General features: G+C 40.3%; 1 protein-coding gene across 2 annotated transcripts in view; it reads left to right on the top strand.

Moving 5' to 3' along the window:
• nos1apa (nitric oxide synthase 1 (neuronal) adaptor protein a) overlaps positions 1 to 25,978 on the top strand; it is a 200,420-nt gene that overhangs the window by 79,920 nt on the left and 94,522 nt on the right. For both annotated transcript variants that reach the window (XM_039811043.1, XM_039811045.1), the window contains exons 3-4: positions 13,893 to 13,985; positions 19,145 to 19,203. In XM_039811043.1, the coding sequence (XP_039666977.1) occupies positions 13,893 to 13,985; positions 19,145 to 19,203 (152 nt within the window). The remainder of the gene's footprint in view (positions 1 to 13,892; positions 13,986 to 19,144; positions 19,204 to 25,978) is intronic.

Genomic DNA, 25,978 nt, shown 5'->3' with positions numbered 1-25,978 from the left:
AGAAAAGGGTAGTGGGGAGAGGCAGGGGGGTGATGTGGAAAGAAACTATAAGAGAAGGGGGAGACCGCGCGAGGAGCCAGTGAGCACAAACTAGAGAAGAAAAAAAATATGATAAAGCCATAGAGAGCGGCACATGCTCTATCAATATGCCCGTGGGAATGGGAGTAAAAAATGACAGTGGTTAGAGAGGGGAAATGAACATACACAGATCCACTTGAACGACCAGCAGTAAAAAAATAAATAAATAAAATAAGATGAAGATGAATGGTTGAAAGGAAAACGAGAATTCAAGGGGGTTGGTGTATAGGAGAGAGAAAGTGATGAAAGCGTTGTGGTTGCCAAGAAAAAGTGAAATGTGTTGTTGTGAAAAAGGGGAGAAAGACTGTCTCTGGGGACTGACTTGGGAAGTGTGGTCTAATCAGAAGATGCAGAAGCTCTTCATACATGAGTGGCTATACAACGCCGGCTGATATACAACACCGGCTGTTCCTTTGGTAGTAGAAAAACACTGTAATCCCATTGTCTTTTTTTTTTTTTCTCCTGTCATTTTGAAGTGGAATTGTGCAAGCTCCCCCGTATCTTAATGGAGGTGTCATGATTTGCAGTAATGCATCATTTGTTAGAGAACCTGTGACTTTTTCCAGCGGCACTGGAACAATCCCATAAATGAATAGGCCAATAAACAGTGTTTATCATATCAGTTAGCTATTAACTTGGGTGTGATATTGGTGTGATATTGCTAACCAGTCCTACTAAGAAAGAAACCTGCTCTATTTAGCTACATGATGATGGGATCAGAGTGTAGGTGGATAGCGGCAGCCTATGGCGTATAGCTTTGTTCAAAAGAATGACAGCCCTTTGCTACTGTACACGTTTCCTGTTTGCACCGTTCTCTCTCTTGTGGTTATGATGTTATCAGAGATGCTGAAACTGACAGGACACATTGTTAAAAAAACATCAGTTTCCTCATTCTTGATAGCAGCGCAGGTCTTACTTTCTAACTCAAACTGAACTAAAGAAGACAGGAGTGCTCTAGTTTCTTCTTTTGGTGAAGAACAGAGAGAAGAAGCCTTTTATATTTTAGCTGTGTAGGCCCGGCTCGTCCTCTAACAGCTCTGGTTGTTGGTAGGGCTGGGCAATATATCAATGTTATATCGATATTGTGATATGAGACTAGATATCGTCTTAGATTTTGGATATCGTAATGTCGTGATAAGACGTAAGTGTTGTCTTTTACTGGTTTGAAAAGGCTGCATTACAGTAAAGTGATGTACTTTTCTGAACTTAACAGACTGTTCTAGCTGTTCTATTATCTGCCTTTTCCCCACTTAGACATTATGTCTACATTACTGATGATTATTTATCTAAAATCTAAGTGTGAAGATACTTTGTTAACGCACCAATTGTCAACCCTAGAATATCGCCGCAATATCGCTATCGAGGTATTTGGTCAAGAATATCGTGATATCTGATTTTCTCCATATCGCCCAGTCCTAGTTGTTGGTTTCTCCTTCTTCCTATGGCAGTCCTTCTGGCTTTTCACTTGGGCAAAGTGTTGGAGATATATTGTCTGCCTCCTCTTTCTGCGTGATTTTAGGTCGCACTGGTTGAGTCATGGTTCTGAGGTGTGTCTACAGCCGGTCCAAGTGCCCAATGACTCCAGTAGCCTGACTGTCTGTTGATGTACTTCAGTTTTATTCTCACTCTGAGTTTCTGTCAACAAGTTGTCTTGCAAAATTCTTTCTGAATTCTTTCTGAATTCTTTCTGAATTCTTTCTTCTGTCTGCCGTGAGTGGGCTTCATTCCATTTCAGATTGCGGCCGCCCACCGGCCGAGAACACAGTACATGAGACAAATACATGAAACTGTATTTTATTATTGATGTTATCTTTATTGTTTAACTCCTCAAATACAACGTTAGACAAAAACATCAATATTACGAATATTATGTATTTGTATCTTTTCTGTCCACCGAGCGGTAATTATGACGTCACTTCCGGAGTCTTCAGCTGATTTTTTTTAAACGTTATTACGGTGCATAACTTACTGGAACAAAACTGAGCAACGTGTTGTTGCTGGTGACAAAACTACTGATTATATATATTTATTACATGGCTTGCTTATATTCTAATGTACAATGCGGTCTGTTATTTTCTTGATAACAGACCGTTGCTAAGTATAACAAGCATAGCAGAGCGTTGCCATGGACGCAGTTCTGTTCCCTCTGGAGGAGAGCTATCAATAAATCCGCTGGAAGAAGATTGGCGTCGGGGTCCTGATCACCCCGTCGTTGTTGTAGTCGCTATAACAACGCTCTACATTAGCCCTTACGTACATTGACGCGATACTGGCGTTATAGACCCGCTGATCGCTGTCTGTTTCTGTGAATGAATGCCCGCATTGCATCGTGGGACATCGGCTTTGAATGCGCCCAGCTCGGCTCATATCGTAGCCTACTGTTCTGTCTTATTTACTGTAATATTTCACCGGTAATAAGACCGAAATAATATTATTAAAATAAAGAAATGCATACCATGATAACAGCTAAATACATGTTGAAAGATGTAGCGTTATGGTTTTAAAAATATCAATAAACAACAAAGCAATCCAGCTTCCCTGGCCGAAATAGACCAAAATAATAACATTAAAAGAAAAAGAAATATAAACCGTGATAAGATCTGGTGAATAAATCTTGATTAAAACAGCAATTATTGGGCTAAAAATACCAATAATATCAAAGCTGTATCCAGCTTCTCTGCTGCAGCCCGACTGGCAGAAAGTTTCGTGCTGTGATTACGTAAGATGCTTCTCATTGAAATACATAAGTATAAAAAACGTGACCCCAACACGTAAATCTTCACAATAACGTGATGGTATCACGTTCTAATAGATTTAATTTCGTAATGCCATCACGAACTGACGTGAGACTGGGTTGGGTTTCTTTCTTCATTGCCATGGCTGCTGACCATGAGAACGTTCGTCAGGAAAATGCAAACATGTTTTTTATTTTTTTATTTATTTAAACATTTTTTTGCAACCAATAAGAACAGATTCAAATAAATTCATAGCTATGGAAGATCTGATATACCTGAACCTATACAGGTACTGTACAGGTAAATCACTGACCCTTGCACGCCTCTAAACCATAATGTTGTTATATTCTGGGGGTCCATCCAAGCACAAACTAAAGGGGATGTAGCAGTTGAGAGCTTATAGCGTTTAAGAACTCCAACTTTCATGGGTGTTGTGTCTGTTGTTGTAAAATGTAGTTCAAATAAAAAAATTGGACAAAGTTCAGTAAAGGATGTACTTCAATAGTAAACTTTTAGCTTAACAAGAAAACCGGTGAAATGAAGCCCTCAGTAACAATGTAAGCCATATGAGATATGCCATAAGTAAGTAACAGATCATTAGCTCTTTCAGAGATCCTCTTACTGATCTAATGTTGTAAAATGACTATCGGGAGTCCAGCGACCTTAAAATGAATATTCCACTGGCTGGACGATTGATGATGCATGCAGTTTGAATTGTAGAGAGAAGAGGGGGAAAAGAAATACGATGAAAATAGTCCTAAGTATGAGTAACTTCAGATGCTCTATGAAGGTTAAAACCACATGCATTTCAGTTCATCAAGCACTTAATGACAACATGACAGTTTGCACATTTAAGAGAGCTTGACTTTCAGTTTGTGTAATTATGAGCTTAATGAGCTGAGCTGTTAATTAAACTTCATATTCACACTACATCATTGGTTCTCCCTCCCCCATCTCTCCTATTCGCTCTTTGTGTCTCTTTCCTCTGTCTTCAACACTTCACAGCCCTCCTTCCTTATTCCTTTTCCTCTCTCTGGAGTAGACACGTCATTGATCTCAAGGATCTGTGCTCCTGATTGGCCAGGGCCAGCCACTAGTTTTGAACAAATTGGAATGTGACAAAGCAAACCGTTTTAAAGGTCCCATGGCATGAAAATGTCACTTTATGAGGTTTTTTAACATTAATATGCGTTCCCCCAGCCTGCCTATGTTCCCCCAGTGGCTAGAAATGGTGATAGGTGTAAACCGAGCCCTGGGTATCCTGCTCTGCCTTTGAGAAAATGAAAGCTCAGATGGGCCGATCTGGAATCTTCTCCTTATGAGGTCATAAGGAGCAAGGTTACCTCCCCTTTCTCTGCTTTGCCCACCCAGAGAATTTGGCTTACCCATGAGAGAGAGAGACATCATGGCTTTTAAACGAGCAAAGTGGGAGTTGGTCAAGGCCACACCCCCACCTCCACCTTGCCCCCCCATGGCAAATACTAAGGAAAGCTCATTGTGGGACTGACTCTAGTGGCTGTAATTCTGCACCAAGGCTGAATTTCGGGAAAGAGACTTCCGATACAGTATTTAGAGGACCACTAAGGTCTATATAAAAGCATCCTGGGACCTTTAATTCCCAACTTGACCAAGCGTTGGGCTTGGTCAGTGGCTCTCACCGTCAGATACTGACGCAAAAATCGCCCTTTAGTGTCTGTATGGAAAGCGCCGGGCATAGCAGTAGCTCGACCGTGGCGCTGTAAGATGAAGAAGTAATAAGAGCGACAACGGTAGCGAGTAGTATTACAAACCGAAAATCTATGTAAGGAGATTGGTTGGGTTGGTGGACGGGTCGACCAACACAGGACTATCACCCAGGGGACCAGGGTTCATGTCCCATTCTTGTCCCTGTGTCACTGAAACGTACATTTTGTAACCCCATCCTTTCCCGTCCTTGTGCCGCATGGCAGTAAAACGTACGTCCCGACCCAGAGCGTCATAAGGTGACGCCAAGGGTCCCAACCAAGCACGTCTAAATATTACCAAAGGGCTAGACGCTAAAGGAGACTTTTTGAGTCAATAACAAACGCCAAAGGCACCCGTCGCTTTTTGACGCACTGGGAGTGAGAACGTGTTGGGCAAAGTGGAGCCGCTTGGCCGAGTGTGTCTGTCTTTGCACGTGCAGACAGAGGTGGACTGGCTGCTGGACAGCACGCCAGCGGCTCTGTGTTGGACAGCAACAACGCCATAATCCTCTCAGAAAGGTCTTTGGCAATGAGCTAAATAAATATCTTGTTTAACAGCAGACCAGGTGCCCTTTACCTCAGCAAACACTGTCTCTTCTGCCCTGCCGAGATCATTGAAGAGTGTTCATTAACTGCTGTTAGACCTCAGCAGTGTACTGTGTGTGTGTGTGTGTGTGTGTGTGTGTGTGTGTGTGTGTGTGTGTTTGTTTGTGTGTGTGTGTGTGTGTGTGTGTGTGTGTGCGCGCGCGCACATGCGCGCTTGAGTATTCGATTTTGCTCCCCTTACATTCAGCCTCCCCCCAATGAACTGCGGTCATAAACAGAAATGCAGACTTTTATGGTGCTCTCCTGGCTGATATTTCTGTGAATGTAAATAGCACCGCTGGCTGAGGACGCTATTGTGTCGGTGCTTTGACGTCTTTGTTTCAAAAATGATGGATTATACTGGAAACTGGAGGACAGGACCTTTTAGGAAACAGCGGCCCGTTCATCAGGAAATAGTGGCTGCAAATGTTAGCCTGACTTGTTTTTGCATGATGGATTAGCCTATTCATTTCATTTCATTTAACTTTGTTTATATGTATGCTAATATCCTGTCACTGCTTTTGGTATACTGAAGTGGTCTGTCTCCAAACTGCTGCACGTACGCAAATCCTGTTAACTGTAACCCAGAGAAAAGGAATAAATAAACCACCTCAGGTAGGTCCGCTAGTTTTTTTTAAAAAAAGATTTTGAAAGCCTTCCCCTGTGGATGGTGTCGGCCAACATCCAGAATTAGAATTCCAAATGTGTAAATTGTACAAAATAATGACAAATGAGTCTCGCAATTTACTGCAGCCCAATGGGATGTCTTCGAATCGCTAATATCGCAGTAAAAAAAAAAAAAAAAAAAAAACAGAACGTAAAAAATGTCCTTTTTAACGGCAGATGTTTGGTATCTTTATTTGATGTATTACTGAAGTGATTATGAAAATGTATTCGTTTTTGTGGTCGTGCAGCACCACTAATAATTTCAGCTCTACATCACTCAGCACATTTGATGCCCTTTAGGAGTTTGCACACACCGAGCAGTGGTAATTGCCACTCCTGACGGAAACAAAAGTGTGAAGAGTAGGGAGAGTTTCATAATCTGATTTCGGAGCTGCTGATTCACTTACAAGCTTTATTTTTTGATGTTGGGAGCCCAGTGTGATATAAGAAGCAGGAACACTTCTAATAAAAAAAAAAAAATAGAACACATTAAAGAAGTAATAATACTTTATGAGATCTTGAATTAAACCACTAGGCGCTTACATCGCAAAATACAGTCCAGTTGATCCTGAGCAACAGCTGTTAGAATGACTGACACACACACACACACACACACACGCGCACACACGCACCTAAATACCTAACAACTTAATGTTTCTCTCATTCATAAATGTAGTTCACCTCCTTTTGTTGGTTGTAAAAAAAATGCTGAATATTGGGAGTGTTCTGAAACCATTTATGGTGGACCACAGCTGTGGAGTTTTGTAAAAAATAATGCACTTCAGGTTGTATTTATTTTTAATGCTTTACAATTTTATAGAAAAATAAAGGACTTAATGTGCAGATGACTTCAATCAGATTGAGGCTGCAGCTGAAATGACAAATGTTTTGACAAACGGACGAATTGAATAGCATTTTAGGTACATATTCAGGAGGCTCATCTAGCAGAGACATTAAGGATAATCCTAAATGACCTAAACTGTGTTGTGAGCTGTTATCTGTGCTAATTAAAAAAATATATAAAAAATAAATAAAATAAAACCGTGCTGGTGTAGAGGTGCTGCTTTTGGGGGACAAGTAAGACTGAATATTTGCCAGTTACATAAAATAAATGCCTGTGCGATTCCCTCAAGTGCAGCCATTTCTGTGGTACAAGTGTTTTAATGACATGCATTCACATCCTCATATAACCCAGACCGATGCAGCCGTGCTATTATAAATCATATCGCTGCTGTGTCTCGGAATGGAAGCTGAAAGCAGTAAGGAGAGCGTGAGCTGTGTGGTTGATGTGGATTCAGTGACGGGGCCATATCAAACAGGAATTGACAGACTTATTAGAGTTAAGTGCTTTCGGTCATATTATGCTGCATACACACAGCCAGCCAAACCCCGCATAAAAAATCTGTTCAATTGCAGCTGTTATCATCTCCGTGGAGGTCAATCATGCAATCCATCAGGCACACCACAGTCAACATCACAGCAGATTACAACACAGCCAATAAGCCACTCATAAATCTCAGACACGTAAACATTCATGCACTTTGAGACTTGAGAATATAGTGCTCGAAGGGCTTCAGCTTTCAAGGTATCAACAGGCTGTTGAGTAAAGTGGTTGAAATAATACGCTGTCTGATTCCAGCATATTCTTTTTCGTAGTAAGAAAATAGCGACCCTCTCTTCCCTGTAGATAATGGAGGTAACCGCTGTAAGTAAATCGTCATCATTACAGTCCACTAGTCTGAAGAGAACAATAAGTCCTTCTCCTCATCAGTATCAGGGCTTCCGCGGGGTCTTAAAAAGTCTAAAAGTTTTAACAGGTCTTCATTTTCTTACGTCTACAGTATATAACGCTACCTCTAATACTCATTGAAATTTTTAGGGCTGTGCTCGATTGAAGAAATTCTTAGTCGACTAACACTCATTCAATTGTATCGAATAATCGATTAGTTGATTTAATCGACAGATCTGTAAATCTGAGTTTCTCCGCAAGGAGTCATGCAAAAGCACAACTTTAATTCTTGTTTACCACAGATGTGCTTGTATTTTTCTTGGAAATAAGTCATTCAGCATGAAAAAAGCATCAAACATGACTAATCGACTAAAGAAATCTAAGTTGACTAAGACCAAAACGACCGATTAGTCGACTAATCGACTAAGAGGGAGCAGCCCTAGAAATTTTCCCGCAATGCTTTAGAATGTTTTTTTTTTTTTTTTTTTTTTTTAACTCTGTGGTGTTTTAGTTCTTTCTGTCGCTAGTCCAAATATAATTTGCTGTATTATGACTACAAATGAGACCAACACGCAACTTATGGTATAGGGCTGGGCGATAAATTGATGTTATCGATTAACCTCGAAAATGTAGTTTAATGTTGATATGTTTCAATGAAAATCTGTTTTCTCCTTAACCCTTGTGTTGCCCTTCGGGTCCCAGTGACCCGAAGGGCAACACAAGGATTATGTACTTCCGTTTACTTTGTTGAGAATTGCTCTCTAAACAAGGTTTAATACAGCACCTTAGTTCTTGTTTGTACAGCATTTTGGTCAGCTTAAACTGTGTTTAAATGTGTTCTAGAAATAAACTTTACTTACTTTACAAGAAACAGGGTTTAGAGAGCAATTCTCAACAAAGTAAACGGAAGTAAATATTTTTGTCCTTCGGGTCACTGGGACCCAAAGGACAACACAAGGGTTAACGTCCGCCGACGCTCCCCTCTGGGCTCCCGTAGATCTGAACGGACCCAGCCTAGTTACTACGAAGGAGCTTGCTACAGGTGTGCTAAATTCATGAGACCATGGGATGTTAATGTACGTTAGCGACAGGTGAAAATAGGGGCAAGGTTGCGCGACTAAAGTCAAAATGATTAGAATGTTTAGGCGAGGAACAAGAAGTGAATTACCCGTATGTGTGAAAATGGCTTTATCTCAAGCATCCGTTTTGTTGTTGTTGAATATATAGCATAATTATATAATTTTGTCATTCCCCCCCCCAAAAAAAACAATGGGAGTGGAAACACCTTTTAAGGCCATATCGCCCAGCCCTATTATGGTATATTGCAGCCAATCTAGACACCAGTCCTAAAATGCCAATGAGGTAAATCGGGGAATTGTTTCAGACAATGTTTGCGGACTCTGACATCTGACTCTGTTTTTTTTTGTATTGTTTTTTTGGGCTTTTCCGCCTTTACATTTTTGACATGACCACTAGGTGAGAAAGGGGAGAGAGGGGGAAGACATGCAGGAAATCGTCACAGGTCGGATTCAAACCCTGGACCTCCGCGTTGAGGCATAAACCTCTCAGTACATGTGTGCCTGCTCTACCACTGAACCAACCCGGCCACATCTGACTTTGTTTTTGATGTAATAATAGGCCTTACATTTAATTCATAGTGGTCTTAAAAAGGTCTTAAAAGGTCTTAAATTTGACTTGGTGAAACCTGTAGGAACCCTGAGGATACAAACTGTAATGGCATGCAGAAATGAAAATCATTATCATTTCTGCTGTTTTGGCTTTTCTTGTGTTAGCTTGTTTGTGTTGTTGCTGTTTAATATATGCCCTCATTTTTAATGGACATTGTGCACTTTTCTTGTACAACTTTTCTTGTATTATTATCATTAATCATCATCATACTGGGATATGTGTGTGTGTTTGTGTGTGTGTGTGTGTGTGTGTGTGTGTGTGTGTGTGTGTGTGTGTGTGTGTGTGTGTGTGTGTGTGTGTGTGTGTGTGTGTGTGTGTGTGTGTGTGTGTGTGTGTGTGAGGTATTGTAAAGTGATCTCAAGTGCTGTATTGGGCTTCACTATATGATCTACTGTATCTATGCAATACTCCAAATAAAATTCTGGCAAATGTATAGTGTTACCACATAATAGGCTCACAACTAGCATTGTTTTTCTTTTGAAAAAAGTGATTGATTTTCTGACAAATTGATAAATTGTTCAGTAATTGTTTAATAGTTTTAGCACAACTACTCCTAATTTTACAAAGCAGGCCCGGGAGCTGCTGGGATATGGGGAATTATGGATCCCTCATTGAACGCTTGGCAAACCTCACACTTTTTGTCCAAAACAAAGAAAAACACACACACACACACACACACACACACACACACACACACACACACACAGAGAGACGGCCAGGACTGTTGTCCTACAGTCTGCAGAGTTTGTAACCCAGAGTTGAGGAGCTGATTGGGCCCCTGCCCAGCTTTGTTAAAGCGCCTTTACTTGATTTTATTGGAGAGCGATGCCGAGGCCTAGACTTCTGCGCTCTGTCATCTTTTATTGTACTGCGACTATTCATGCACAGCCACTTGTCAACAAGCAAGCAGGCGACACATTTCAAATGTTCTGCTTTTTATCTTACTCTGCATCCTGATAACCAGTCAAGGGCACAACAAACCGTCACCGTTGATGTTGAAAGCTGAAAATCTGAACTGTTGTGACTATAATTTAAATACGTGCTAAAGAATGACTTTTCCTATAGTCATTCAAATGAATTTTAAATGTAAGCACAGATGTCCTTCAGGTACATAAACAATCTTCATATTCATACCCTAGTATGTCACTATCTAGAGCTAAAACAATTACTTGATTATTATCTTTTTCAAGCAAGAATGCGTAATATAAGATAAAATATGCCTTCCAGCTTCTCCGTTATGATTATTTTGAGTTGGATTTTGCCAGCCTTGGCCATTTGATTACATGCATTAGGCATTTGTAATTTTACCTGAGCTGCACTTTTTTTGGTTGCTGTGAACTGCAGAGTGCTTCTTCTTCTTTTGGACTTTTCATTTAAGATCTCAGCAGTGTTGGTAAACGGAAAATATTATGGACATCTTGTAGTTTGCTTAACACAAAAGGATACTTAATTAAGAAACCAGTTTTTTTCCTCTTCATCTCATTGTTAATTGTTCACAGTCTCCACATTTGAAGCACCACACTTGTTGTGAGTCTTGAGTCTTTTTTTTTTAACCCTTAGTAGTCTTGTGCTATTTTGGCCGTTTTTGAGTACTTTTTTTGAGTGATTTTGCCTTTATATACGACATAAAAACAAAACGTTTGTCTCAAAAGCCGGGTTGTCAATCTCATCATCGCCACTTTCTGATTCCGAAGATGACCTGTAAAAAGCGTCCTTGTCGTCCAGTCGAAAGAACAAGTCGAGGGCTTGTTCAACTGAAAGCATTCAACCTCATTTTCCCCCCCACAAAAAAACTCAAAATCCTAAACTACTCAAAATCTACTCAAACTCTTCCAAAAACTAGCAATAATATCTCTCTCTCTAATGTTTCTCTTTGTCTACTCCGTCAATCTCCCGCCTTTCGCTTCTTTTGCTCAGTTGGCTCCTCCTCCGCACTGTCTTCCTGCCGCTGCCGCTTTCTTTCTGTCTTAAGTCTTGATTTCTCCTCCCTTCCGTGCACCGAGCAGATTTCCCACGAGCATCAATACCTGAGACCAGAATTTCATCTGAACAAACAAGGTCAACCTTGCAGCATCTCAGGGTGGAAGGCTTTATGACTCTGACTCATTCCAGTTGCTTTTCCACATAAAATTACCGGCTAGAGAAGCATTAATGACCAAATTTCAGAACCATTATTAATGTATCACCCAGCAGGAAACACCAACTAGCGCTGATACACAGAAATAAACACACAGCCGGTACTTGGCTCTTATGTCTCTCCAGACTACTGTGACAGGTGGCTCTATACAACTCAATTACACCCCACTCATCCAGAATACACGCAGCATGCAGAGGATTGTGGGGGAGGGAGGTAGGGAGTCAACTAGCTGTATGTTTGTTTGCATATATCCTCGCTCTTATATACACAGGAATTCCTACAATGAAATAAAAGACACTTTTTACACCTGCTATGTATTTGATAGGCAAACACTGTTTCCATATTGACTGTGGTTGCCTACTGCACTGCTGTTGTTGTTGCCAGTGCTCACAGCTCCATTAGAGGCAGTGGAGAAGGTGGAAGCCGCCTCAGTCTGATCTGCCGTGTGTAAATGGACTGTGACCGAGGTCTGCCGACCATGCTATGATCATTCGGCAGGGCCTCTTGTCATTTTCTGTGACAAATCTACTCACGGTTAATGCAATAAGTTGAATCAGAGTGGATGGGGAATGCCTGCTCTTTTATCTTTTTTTTTAGGAGGGAACGTGTGAAAACCGTTGACCTCAATATTTCAGTGTTTAAATGTTTCTTTACCTACAGTAATTCTAATGGTGGACGTTTTCCTCTACTGATGGAAATGTGTTGTCATTCAGTTTTTCCAGCAAACGTATCTTTTCTCCGTTCTCCTAGAACTGATATTAAAATGTAATAATTTTTTAATGCAGGCTAAATTGTGTCAAAGCACTGATTGTCAAAAACCATCAAGTACAGAAAGCTGGCATATAATGCTCGGCATTTAATAGTCTAAAATGTCTATTTTGACGGTCATAGCGTGAAATGCTATGGGCAGTGTAAATGATTGGTGAAGCCCTGGGTACACATGGGCTGAAAAAAAACCCCCAAATTGATATCATCCAGATCCAGAAGGCCCCATATACAAATGTATTACACCGTCTCCAGCAAAACCTATAAATCACCAACAAAACCTGTATTATATATTTAAAATAATGGAGGAATCCGAATAAAAATCCGAATAAATACCATCTTGCTTTATTTTCCTGGCCTTTTGAGACAAAGAATATCAAACATTCTTTCCAATTTTTCATAATCTTATATACCAGAAAATATTATTTGTCAAACCACGTCATGGAAAATTGACGCTCCTAAATCTTAAAAGTATGAACATATGAAAAATGCCCAGCCCGCAATATGTTTTATAAATAATCAATAATTTTGAATCTGCCAGAGGGAACAAAACTGTTGTCCTCTACATAAGTGGGATGGGACTTATGATTCAAGGCCATTGTTGATACACCCAACATGGCTAATCTTGTTCACTCATTTTTTGATCAGATGTTGTCTGACTTAATCAGAATATCGTTCATTTTAAAGTGGTATTTTATTCAGGAAAAAGTTATCCATTGGCTGTTTGTATTAATATTACATTACATTAAACCCTGATGCAGGGCTGGGCGATGGGGAGAAAATCAGATATCACAATATTCTTGACCAAATACCTCTATCAATATTGCGGCGATATTCTAGGGTTGACAATTAATTGGTGCTTTAACTAAATATCTTCACACTTAGATTTTAGATCATCAGTAATGTGGACATAATGTCTAAGTGGGGAAAAGGCAAATATTAGAACAGCTACAACAGTCTGGTAAGTTCAGAAAAGTACATCACTTTACTGTAATGCAGCCTTTCAAACCAGGAAAAGACACCACTTATGTCATATCACAATATTATGATATCCAAAATCTAAGACGGTATCTAGTCTCATATCACGATATGGATATAATATCGATATATTGCCCAGCCCTACCCTGATGCATATAAGACGTTTGTTTAAGTTTTGTCACTGAGAAAAAATACTGGTATCAAAAATATGCTTTTTTGTATTGCTACTGAAATGCTGTGGCAACTAATTTTTACCACAGGGATATACAGATGATACTACTTAACAGTGAAATTAGTGAATAAGGACAGGATTTAAAAAAAAAAATCTGGAAACCATTTTTCAAATGATGTCATTGTATCCATGGGTGATCTTGAAGGTCTTTCGTGTTTACATGTTTTTAATTTTAAGCTACAAAAACTCTAGTATCTCTGACTCGCTCACTGCTCACTTTCTGAAAGCAAACATCACATTGTCCCTGGTCATCTGTTGGTGTAACAATCCCCTTTAACACAGAGAATACTGTGGCTTTAACCACATGTTAACATGGATGTTGCAAATTCTTTGTTCAACACAAAGAGCTGTGTTTGAAACCGTGAACAAAATATGTAAATGGACATTCCTTAAATCATAGTCTGATACTGTCTGTTAGCTATATCGTGTTTCTTTTTTTCTGCCTCCAGACATGACTCATCAAACAATGACTGACCCGTCTTCAAATATTTGAGAGGCTGTTACAATGTCACACTGTCTATCTTGATCCCTCCAAATATGAATACGTCTCTGTCTGTCTGTCTTCTCTCTGCAGTATGAGTTCAAGGTGAAAAACATCAAGAAGAAAAAGGTCAACATCGTGGTGTCTGTAGACGGCGTCAAAGTCGCCTTGAGGAAAAAGAAAAAAGTGAGTGACCCTTTTTGTTGTTAGATCTATCCTCTCTCCTCTATTAAAGGTTCTCTTGTGGGCTGCCATAGTCTCCGAGCAGTTGGGTTTTCTGTGCCGTACTCAAGGGCACATCTCCAATCTACCAGTCCACACTCCATTCCTGGTCCACCCTGGACTGTAGTCCCTACCAGTGTTTCCCTAGGTTTGTGGAAGACTTAAAGGTGCCCTGCTACACATATTTCATTACTTTGTGGTAATGTCTGAAGTTCTACCATGGACTCTGTAACATATTTTGTGGAAAAAAAGCCTTGGTTACCATGTTTCAAGCCATTCTAGCGTGGTTTAGAAAGCCTACAGGAAGACTCAGCTCGATTTCTGCCAGTTCTCATTATTATTCAACAAGCTAAGCTGTTTGAATCTAATTGGCTAACAGCTGGCCAATGAGAGCCTGGCTATCAGCATCCTTTACCAACTGGGTGAGCAACTGGGTGAGCTCATGAATAGTAATGAGCTCAGGCAGTATGATGTCAGACTGACCAGCTTTTGTAATTGGCCTGATTTCGACTCTTATTTCTTTTCAGCAGCTAGAGCTGACAGAGGAGGTAGCAGTTCATTTTCACATTCACAACATAACACAAACACATATGGACCTATCATATTTCAAAAAATGCAAGTAAAAACGGTTTTGTGTGGCAGGGCACCTTTAAGTGCAAATATTTGGTGGGGGGATTAGGGGTCTTCCCTTTAAGAAAATGTTGCAGCCTTGCAACCTGTGCAGTTATTTAAACCTATTCTGTTTGAATCATGCTGTGGGTTTTTCTTTGTGCTAAAACGGGCACCATTCCAGATCCATTTCCTGCGTCCTGTATGTGGCAGGAGGTGGGGATCGATTCTCGTCTTGATTAGACGGCAGACAGAGGTGAGAATGGAGACATTTTTGTGAGGGAGGACAAAGGGCCTGAGAGGAATCGAAAGTATGGGGGAAGATGTGGGAGGAAAGAGGCACAGGTGCCAGAAAGAGTAAAGAGACGGAATGAAAAAGAGCGGAGCGAGAGAAAAGAGCGAAGAGAAGACCTGAAGAAACTGGAGGAAGGGAGCGCTGAGACCAGTGGGTCTGGGTTTCCAGGTGTGCTGACAGCTGTAATCCACAGAGACAGACTTCAGTCGACTTCAGCTGCCGAGAACCACAGGAAGTCTGACAGGTGGATGGAAACAAAGAAAAAAAATCACTTGGTCATGCCGTCAGTTCTCCTCACCACACTTTCATTTTTTTCATCTCTATTCATTAATCTGGACTGGAAACTATACACTTTTTTCCAGGTTCGTGGCTGCTCTGCTGGACTCTGCTCCTCTAAAGTGTATTTAATATATTTAATAGGGCGGTCAAACGATAATTTTTTTTAATCACGATTAATAGCAAAATTTCTATAGTTAATCGCGTGTTTTATCACATGAATAAAATTGTATTATTTTGCATTTCAGAAATGTTTTTAAGTACATATTAACGATGGAAAGCAATTCTTACCAGGGTATCTTGATTGGGAATCAAATGAATGCAAAGAAAGTTACTTTATGAACTTGACTTTAAGATTTGTAATTGTTTATTATTTATTTACTGTAAACAAAATAAAAATGTATGAATCTGTCATTATTGCACAATTCCTCCAAGTACCTAACCTAACTGAGATGTAACACTTACACTTTTCTTATACAGTACAAACAAAATGGTCCAAAACCAGATGCCACAGCAGGACATTTATAACCTTTACATTTTTCTAATAAGGAATGTAACAATTCTCCTGGACAGAAATAAGGGTTGTACAATGTCCCAAATGACAAAAACAGTCAAAAAAACGATACAAACAACACAGTCCTAAAACCGTATGCTGATATACATTGTCAATATAGTGTGCAGTAACTCCTAAATACTTTTGATTACTCACTGATGTGATCACCGGTTAATGAGACAGCGTTTGCACCCTGCAGCAGTTCCAGTTGGGGTTCTCTGTGGAGTACAGGCTGTGTATGCGTGAAACTGCCGTCCCCCTCAATAACCTTTTAAAAGTAAACTTTCCATTCAGAATCTTATTGGCATCCATTTCGGCGTCTCGCGCTCGCCATCCACTCAAAACGTAACGTTAGCCTACTACTCTTTGGCCGGCTCGCAAGCCCAAACAAGTGTGCGCGGCGTGGATGTTGTTTGGTTTCCGGTCTAGCTAGATCCGGGGTGGTGTTGTAGTTTTTCTAACGTTACTAGTTGTTGCAACAGCATGTGAAAAAAAACTACAAAGTTTGCTAAGCCAAAAAGAACGTTAATCTCGCGATAAAAACATGTATGCCGTTTTTTTATTTAATATAACACATTGACTGTCAACTAGGGCTGCAGCTAACGATTATTTCCATTGATCTGTCGATTATTTCCTCGATTAATTGTGGTGTATAAAATGTTCAAAAAAGGTAATCCGTGTTTCCCAAAGGACAAGATGACGTCCTAAAATGTCTTGTTTTGTCCACAACTCAAAAGTATTTTCTAGTTTCCTGAGTGAAGAAACAAAAAAATAGTCACATTTAACAAGCTGGAATCAGATAATTCATACTTTTTTCATTAAAAAATAACTCAAACCGATTGATCGACTCTCAAAATAGCTGCCGATTAATTTAATAGTTAACAACTAATCGATGAATCTTTGCAGTATGTGCAGGGCCAGAGACTGTTATGGAATTGTTTTACCAGCCTGCATGTTGGTAGGAAGAACAAACATGGCATATTTGGATACAAGGGATTTCTCTATTGCATGTATGTAACAAAGGGAGATGTATTGACCTTAACTTGTAATTGCAGGCAGATGTGCATTGCAGATGTACAATAGTGTGTCGTTAAAAGGAGGCTTAATTAAGGTGTCTAAATGGTCCTCTAAGGAGCCGCCTATTCATTACACAAATAAAGTCTGCACCTTCTTTTGTGTGTGGATGGTACATACATTTGAGAGTATGTGGAATATTACTATAATATAATATAAAGATGGTCCGATACCATTTTTTACTTCCCGTTAGTGATTCCAATTCCTGAACTTGTGTATTGGCCGATACCGAGTACCGATCCGATACCAGTGTGTCATATATTTGAATATGTTTTAACAGCCGTATACTACGATCCCTGTATGGATGTGTTATGATTTCTATCATTTTTGGTCTGTCTGGCTCAGGTTAAACTTTTTCTGAAATATGAATAAACACAAACAAAGAATGCCATAGAACTTTCTTTTACAGTCCAGATTGACGGTCAGTCATAATGGAAAAAGAACATAAATAAGCTGCTATAAAGTAGATTTTATTCAGGGCTAAATTTACGAAGTATCAGGTTGGTGCATAGTTTCCAGTACTTGCCGATACCAGCGTTTTAGGCCGTATCGGAGGCTCATCTGATGCTGGTATCGGTATCCGGACATCTTTAATATAGTATTACCCTATCTGACAGCTGAGGCTCATGGGTATTGTAGTTCAGCCATCTGTCATCTAAAGCATAACATTCTCCGTTGAAGATAGGGTTTCCCTCCACTTTGCAACTCTATTATCCTCTTGTCTGTTAAGATCAGCTCTGGCTGTTCTTTGGTCCCTTAAAAAAAGAAAGAAGGAAAAAAAGTTTTCGGTCGTCCAGGTAGGCTTTCCACTTATCCATTTTGGATCTGGTCCAAACTTTTGAAGCCATGTAGCCAGCTACTTTTCTTGTCTCAAAACAAACCTATAGAGAGAATATGTGATGGAAGTGATTTGAAGTGCTCATATTATGCTTTTTGGCATTTCCCCTTTCCTTTATTGTGTTATATATCTTTTTTGTGCATGTAATAGGCTTCCAAAGCGAAAAAGCCCAAAGTCCACCCCAAAGGGAATTACCTCATACTCTACTTCTGACTGGCTAGTAGTCCTTACCTAGCTAATGTGCATGTGCGACTCCCAACAAAGATGGGATAGAAGAGCGATGCCTCACTCTGTAGCTAAAACAGAGACCTGAACACACAGGGTGAAAAGAGGAGCTGCAGCAATGTGCAGTACCACAAAAATATGGTGTTTTTTGAAAATTAAACCATGTTAACTTATTCTGATACAGTACAGGCCAAACGTTTGGACACACCTTCTCATTCAATGTGTTTCTTTATTTTCATGACTATTTACATTGTAGATTCTCACTGAAGGCATCAAAACTATGAATGAACACATATGGAATTATGTACTTAACAAAAAAGTGTGAAATAACTGAAAACATGTCTTATATTTTAGATTCTTCAAAGTAGCCACCCTTTGCTTTTTTTGATAACTCTGCAAACCCTTGGTGTTCTCTCAATGAGCTTCATGAGGTAGTCACCTGAAATGGTTTTCACTTCACACGTGTGCTTTGTCAGGGTTAATTAGTGGAATTTTGTCCCTTATTAATAAAAAAGCAAAGGGTGGCTACTTTGAAGAATCTAAAATATAAGACATGTTTTCAGTTATTTCACACTTTTTTGTTAAGTACATAATTCCATATGTGTTCATTCATAGTTTTGATGCCTTCAGTGAGAATCTACAATGTAAATAGTCATGAAAATAAAAAGGAAACTCATTGAATGAGAAGGTGTGTCCAAACTTTTGGCCTGTACTGTATAACCTAAATACAATTATGAAGCTGAAAATGAGCATAATATGAGCACTTTAAATGAACCTCCCTTCTGTGTTGTATTGGCTGATGAGGTAAATATTAAAGCTATTGTCGAAGGCTCAATGTCAAATTAACTGGCGGTCTGGAGAGAAAGGCCGGTCGATTAAAGCATTTTTTTTTCTCCACCTCTTTTCTTGTCTCTGGCTCCCTGGCCTGAACGCTGAAATGTCAAGTGTGACGGTCAGTAATCTATTTACAGCTCTGAGCGCGTCGGGGCCAACGAAAGACCGGAGATAGTAGTGATTGACTGATTCAGACAACAAAGCTCTGTGGAGATAGAAATCAATAGGAATTATTCCTGTGTGCTCGTGTGTTGACATTTTGATTGTGACATTAAACAAATGGACAGACAAAAGTAAAAATGTAAATAAATGCCTCAAAAATGGAGACGTCGTAATAACAATTTCCCCTCCTCCGGTCCTTAGGTTATGCGTTCAGTAGTTGAATATGTGAACTTACACTTTTGTTTTTGTTTCCACAGAAGAAGGAGTGGATGTGGGATGAGAGCAAGATGATGGTGATGCAGGATCCCATTTACAGGTCAGCTGGCCACAACGTTTATTTTGTACATAACATTTTCTTTCTAGGTAGCTCAACTGGAAATGCTCCTTTATTTTTGTTTTTAATTCTTATTCCAATGCCTTCAGTCCTTGTGGCTGATTTGGCCTTCTCAAAACTAATTAGAATCCAAACTTGATTAAATGCTCTGTGGCTACTGACGAAATCTTTTCTCTCTTTCACTGCAAGCGTTGACATTTTGGAGAAAGAAGGATATTGTAGCACGTTGATGATAACTTTTTCTGACTTCAGGACAAAGCAGCACGGAGATTTTAACGAACAACAGATGAGTTATTACGAAATGTTGCTGCATAATGTGGTGTCTGGGAGAATAGAGGACCATTAATAACACAGAGTACAGACAGCAAACTGTGAGGAGTCAGAGAGTTTTTTTTTTTTTTAACTATTCTGAACAATGCAATCATTTCTTTTTAATATTGCATTCTGAGAACAGGCAATAAAGGCAATTTTGAAAAATTTATTTCAATAATGCATCTACATCTTGGTTAGGTTTGGGTGGGGGATCTCATAGTCTTGCTTTGCGAGACCTTCCTCCATAGCGCTGCGTAGGAGAGTCTGACTAGTCCACACAGCATTCCGGGATGGGAGAAAAACGTGCTCTGGCTTATTGGCATTTCTTTAAACCAATCCCAATCGTCTGGATTTACCCTGCAGAGATCTGAGGAGCAGTTAACCATAGTCCTCAGAAATCCACCGGAGGTTAGAATTACAACACTAAGAAAGCAGGAGGTGACGGACATCGGTGAAAATACATTGACCTACATTGAATTTCCTGCGGCACCTGAGCAATCCCGGACGTGGAACATCGAGGATATTGACTAAGGCTCTCATGATGTGCTTGTGTCATATGGCATCTTGTGTGTTATCACTTACCTAAATTAAAAAAATAAATAACATATTAACATATATGCATAAAATGGCTAACAAGAAGGTAATGTTAGACTAAAAAGTGAATCCTACAGTGTGAGTATCTTCAAATCAGAATTAGGGCTACCGTGCATGACAAGGTTTGTTCTCTTAGTGAAAACGGAATGAATGTAATCAATTGAGAGACATTGTGTGTGTGTGTGTGTGTGTGTGTGTGTGTGTGTGTGTGTGTGTGTGTGTGTGTATGTGGTGACATCCATACACTCTGTTGCACCTCACTGGGTATCCTCTTTTTCTCAGTACCCTTCTCTCTCTCTCTCTCTCTCACACACACACACACGCACGCACGGACGCACACTCACCCTCCCCAGGCGGGCACAGCTCTGCGTCCAGGAGCCCAGTTGGAGCTTCAGCTTTTGGAAGTGATTCTGTCAGAAAGATGGATTTTGCCGGGCTGTCTGTGTAAGCATCCCTGAGCTTAGAAATTCAGAAAGATTTTGTTTTTGGTTGGAGATGCCTTAGCTTGTCCTGCTCATCTGAGCCTTGTGCACAGTTTTCAATATTACACTCACAACGTTACCCCGCAGGAGGAGGCTGGGGAAGGGGGGGGCGGCGTCAAGCAGACTACGATGGGTAAGCCCCAACGATCAGTCACTGTCATCTGCTGAGCCGAGATCTGCTGACAGATCCTGATGACATCTCATCTTTTCTGTTTGACTTAATTACAAAAAGACGGTCCAAAGAGTAGTCTCGCTCATTTCATCTTCGGCCTCTGCTGTGTGAAATGGCACCTCTCTACCAGTTTTACCTGAAGGGCAAAACCTTTCAAATAAGTGTCTTTTGATTGTTTTTTGTTTAGATTTTTATTGATTCTTATTGTGCTTAAATCGCCTCCTATATTTTTTGGTTGGAGCAAGAAACTTTTTTACAAACAGAACAAAATGTGTAGATAACAAAAACAACCTTTTGTTCTACATCCAGGCTGCTAAACAGTCATAGAGCACAAGTTCATATTTTTTCAGGTGACTTTGGCGTTTGTTACCCATGCAAAAAGTCTTCTTTGGCGTCACCTTTTGACGCGCTTGGTCCGGACTCTTGGCGTCACTTTTACAGGGCTGTAGTCCTTGAGTCCGGATTCGGGACATTTTTCTATTGTCTCGGACTTGTCTTGGACACGTTGATATTTGGACTCTGTCTTGGACTCGGCCATTGGACTCATCAAATATTCTAGTTGGTCTCGACCGCGTCCAGCAATACATGCTTTTTTTCTAAAGTGACTTCCTCCTTTAAAACAAAACCATTGATGAAGCGTGCTTGTTCAGAAAACAGGTATTGGTTTAATTAAAAAAAATCAATCTACAACGGACATTGGCTGCCTGGTTCAGCCGGGCTGTGTCATGTACAGTACCTCAGTTTAGGTACTAAACAGACACAATGTCGCAGAGCACTTTCTACTCTGGATTCTTCAGGACAAGTAATGAGTTGAATAATGTGAACATATCCGTATTTTTTAGTGACACTTGTGTTGCTTGTTATTTGTTACATTTTATTATTTAATGTTTGACAGGGACAAATGCATAGAACATTGCTTTATAAAAAATACAAAGTAGATGCCATGCATACGGGTTTATAGCCATGACTAATTTGCAACCCCTGTCCCTGGTTAGGCTTTTAAAATTAAAACAGAAATTACAGAGTATTAATATAAAAATTTGTAACTATTAAAATACATACAATAAATACATCCCATACATTAAATAATATATGGACTTAAATGAATGTAGAAATCACTATAAAACAGAGTTTAGACACATTTAACAATACAAGAACACAAAAGTATGCATATGTCTGTGCATGCTAACATATGCAACATTATGTTTGTATGAATTGTGTTGTATCTTGTACAGTCAGCGTTCACGGAGTTGTTTCAGTTTCAGCCATTGCTTTAAATGTGTATTAAAACCCTTGAGTTCTGTCAATGTTTTAATTTCTAATGGTAAGGCGTTCCACAATTTTATGCCTCTTACTGAAAATGATGTCCGACCAAATGTTGTTCTACGTTTTGCCGCTATACAGTTACCACTTATTGTGCCTCTAGTTCTTATTCCGCTCTTTTGTTTCGCTACTAGTTGACAGAATATTTCTGGTGCAAGGTTATTCACACACTTAAAAATTAGTTTTAGTTTTCCATCGGCAGTCCAGAATGTCCTTGTTAATACAGAATAAATAGACTCAACATCTGAAATGTGAAGTTGCACTTCAGCTTTTATGTGACTTGAGTACTTACGTTTAACTGACATCCGGCACAAGAAACAGTACGGTTAGGTTTAGGAAAACATGGTGGGTGGGGTTACAAAATGTACATTTCAGTGACACGCAGGATAAGAACGGGACACAGTCCCCCGTCTCCTGGGTGAAAGTCCTGGGTTGTTTGACCCGTCCGCCACCCCAACCCAACCTCCTTACGCATATTTACGGTCTTTCATATTTCTTGCTACCGTTGTCGCTCTTAATACTACGTCATCTTACAGCGCCACTGTCCATACAGACGCTAAAGGGCGATTTTTGCGCCGGTATCTGACGCTGAGAGCCACTGACCAAGCCTCAGTATTTTACGAGTTGGGAAAGAGAACTGGTTGGATACGTCCTGGCCCCATTCCAATACAAAACAGGGTGTCAGTACCCACCCCATCCAGAGGGAGGTGTTAACTCAGTAGAAGTATCCCACCCCGAGTCATACCAGATGCGAGAAGCATCCAGTCTCTTGACCTCGTTCTATTATCAGTCAGTGTATCCTCTGGTGGCCTTGACTGATTAAATTCAATTAATAATGGGCCACATTCTTACATGAATACATGATAGGTTTTAGCTGTGTTCTTCCCACAGCTCACTCCCTAACCAGACAGCTGGGACAGTACTGTGATAGCTGTGTCCTAGTAATGTTACACTGGAAGTGTGTTATCAAAATGCAAGGAGTGCAGTTTATATCTCAGCTTGAGCACCGTGTATTCAAATTTTATTAGTAAAACTGACCCTATGCAGTGTGCTATCTAGTTATACAGGAGAAGAGAGATTAGCCTGTAAATGTAAATGGGCGAAAGATTTAGCATGTGTGTCAGCCTCATATCATTAAAGTGTAAATGAGAAGGCTTCCCTCGGCCACTGGAAATCTCCGTGTGAGAAAATATGGTGTGAGTGTAACCTTTTGGTAATTGAACCGTTTGAATTTCTGCGCTCCATCCAAGCGATACATATTCATACCTAGCTTTTCAAATGCACTTCAAGCTGTTTTAATTGTTTTTAAAAGTGTGGGGTTTTTCAGATTCACTGCGGCTGGAGGCCTAAATCATTTGGGAAGATTGAGCTGAGCGCTTTGCATTTCTTCTCTGCATTCCTTTTCATCTTCAGCTGCTTTCTAGCTGGAGCAGCTGGCTCGCTGCCAATGACGCTGTCCACCACCTTGGATACCACATTTACTTGCAAACATGTCTGAGGACACTTGTGGTGATCAGTGGCGATTCTAGGGTCTGTTGTGGGCCCTAGGCAAGAATTCCTTGGGGGCCCCGCAAAACCAGAGTTTGTCACCATTTTGTTCTAAACTCTACAAATTATGCTTGTGGACCTTGGCTATGGCAAATTATGGCCACTATGACCTCCAGACCTTCGCACTTTTCGCTCTATTGAAATGAGACCCAGTCCTGAAAGTCTCTCCTGGGACAGGAGCTAGACGGACCCGCACTCCAGGCTGGAGGCTCCAGTTCCACTAGCTAGGTTAACTAACATAAAACGTGACAGAATAAACACAATTAATCTTACGTTAATGCTTGCTAGCTAAAGTTATTTAAATGTCTCCCCCATAGTTAAGGTTAAATGACAGCATTCAGACAGTTACCGTTAACGCCTTAATCTTTATTATCTGCTCTACTTACCACTGTCTTGCTTTTTTTTCTCATCCTTATTTTTTCTCTTTTCTTTATTTCACTCCCAGGATAACTCCTCTTCATTTTCCTTTTGACTTTCAAGTGAAAACAAAATTGTATCTTGCTTTGACAGGAATGAGGTCCCTTCAGATGTCATTGTAAAAAAGTAATTTGTTTGTTTAAGGGGGAGGGGGCTTGGAGTGGAGTAAAGTTTGTCAGCCCTCGGGGGGGCCCCCCTAACGGCCTTGGGCCCCAAGCAGTTGCCTGGCTCGCCTGTTGACAAGCTGCGGCTCTGGTGGTGATATTCCACTAACATTTAATTTATTTCACAGATTCTAGATGTGGATCTGAGTCAGACAAGAGAAGGGGGGAGGAAAAAGTCAACAAAATATCTTAAGAACTTCACTCTGTGGGTCAAAAAACGTGTTTCTCGTAATGATAGAACAACACATTCAACAGACAGTCACAAGTGTGCAAACACACTTGAATGATTTATGTTCTGTCCTATAAATAAAAGCCACATTGACACAGGCAAGCAAACTAGAAGACGGGTGACAACATTTCGGTATCAGGTGCAGTCCCATGCTGCATTAAAGCTGTAAGAACATGTATACTGTCACCACTACCTGCTCCAGCAGTGTTGATTCGCCGTCACAGAAGGCAGGTCTGTGTCTGCTGTAGCGCTACGGGATGTCACCGTCCCTGTCCCATCTGAACGCCATTAATCCAAGAAGACAGTTCAAAAAACGATGCCGACAAAGAGAACTGCAGCAGCTCTCAAATTCAAGTCACGTTGTAAACCAGTGTGCTGGTCATGCAGAAGTGGCAACCACTCCATGATGAGAGGAGCTGATGACGCCCAGTGTAAGTGAGGCTTGAACGAGTAGGCTTCGCTAGTATTTACTGGATACAGTCTGAAGTGAGGGCCCTTGTCATGATGTTAGTCCATTGTCTGCTGCGTGCCTACACTGTGCTCCAACGCACTACTGTCTAATCAAAGCATTCATATTATGTATCTTCCAAAGAGTGGAACTGTTGTAGATTATGGTGTTGGTGTGGATCCTGTGATCATGTTTTTTTTTTTTTTTTGCAAAGCCTGGTGTGAAGTGATAATCTCAGACAGGATGCAGAATGTTTGGGGCAATCCACAATCTCAGCTCGAGCCACAGCCTGTGTTGTGTCAATATTAAAATAGTCCTCTAAATCACTGCTAATGTTTTGCCTTGTAACACCTTAAACCGATGCAATGTCTACCTGTGACCCCCCCCAAGTCACAGGTTGTGGCTTTAGTGTTGATGTGAGCTGTAAATAGTTCAGTCAAAGAGTCAATTTGCCTTCTCAGATTGTTAAAATTGTAAAATATTTTAAATGAAATGCTTTGTTTACAATGTAAATTGAGCGGCTGCTGCTCTTGTTAATGCGCACCTTTCTTTAACACTGCCGTCTGAGTTTATGGTTTGTAAACTTTTTTTTTTACAACTTGCCACCGCAGCTTGTGTAACCATGGCAAAAACAAAGTATAGAGAAGGACATCATATAGTAGCTCATTTACCTGGTTACTTGAATGATCTTCACACACAGATCGGTGTCTGAAAACACCTTGATTGATCCATTTTAATGAGAAGAATCTAGTGCTCCTGGATGTTTGAGCTCTTGTATTCTGTTGTCAGAGATGCTTGCAGCTGTTCTTTGCCTTGAATCGGAGCATAATGTGTCTGTATCGTTAGCGCTTTGTTTGGATGGATGAGTTAATTAGGTCATTTTAGCCACATGCAACCTGAGAGCAGACATGGTGCTGCAAAATTACAGCAATCTGCTACAGCTTACTGCTAAATCAAACACTAGCTATGTTTCCATCGACCCGTTTTTATCCATATTAAGTGATATCGAATGAAAAATGCCTTATGGAAACAGTAAAATCCGACTGAATTTTATGAATATCGACTCAA

This window comes from Perca fluviatilis, chromosome 9 (genome assembly GCF_010015445.1).
Source record: "Perca fluviatilis chromosome 9, GENO_Pfluv_1.0, whole genome shotgun sequence".
Classification (NCBI taxonomy): domain Eukaryota; kingdom Metazoa; phylum Chordata; class Actinopteri; order Perciformes; family Percidae; genus Perca; species Perca fluviatilis.
Note: the sequence above shows the minus strand (reverse complement) of the source record. Positions and strands in the feature narration are given on the sequence as shown.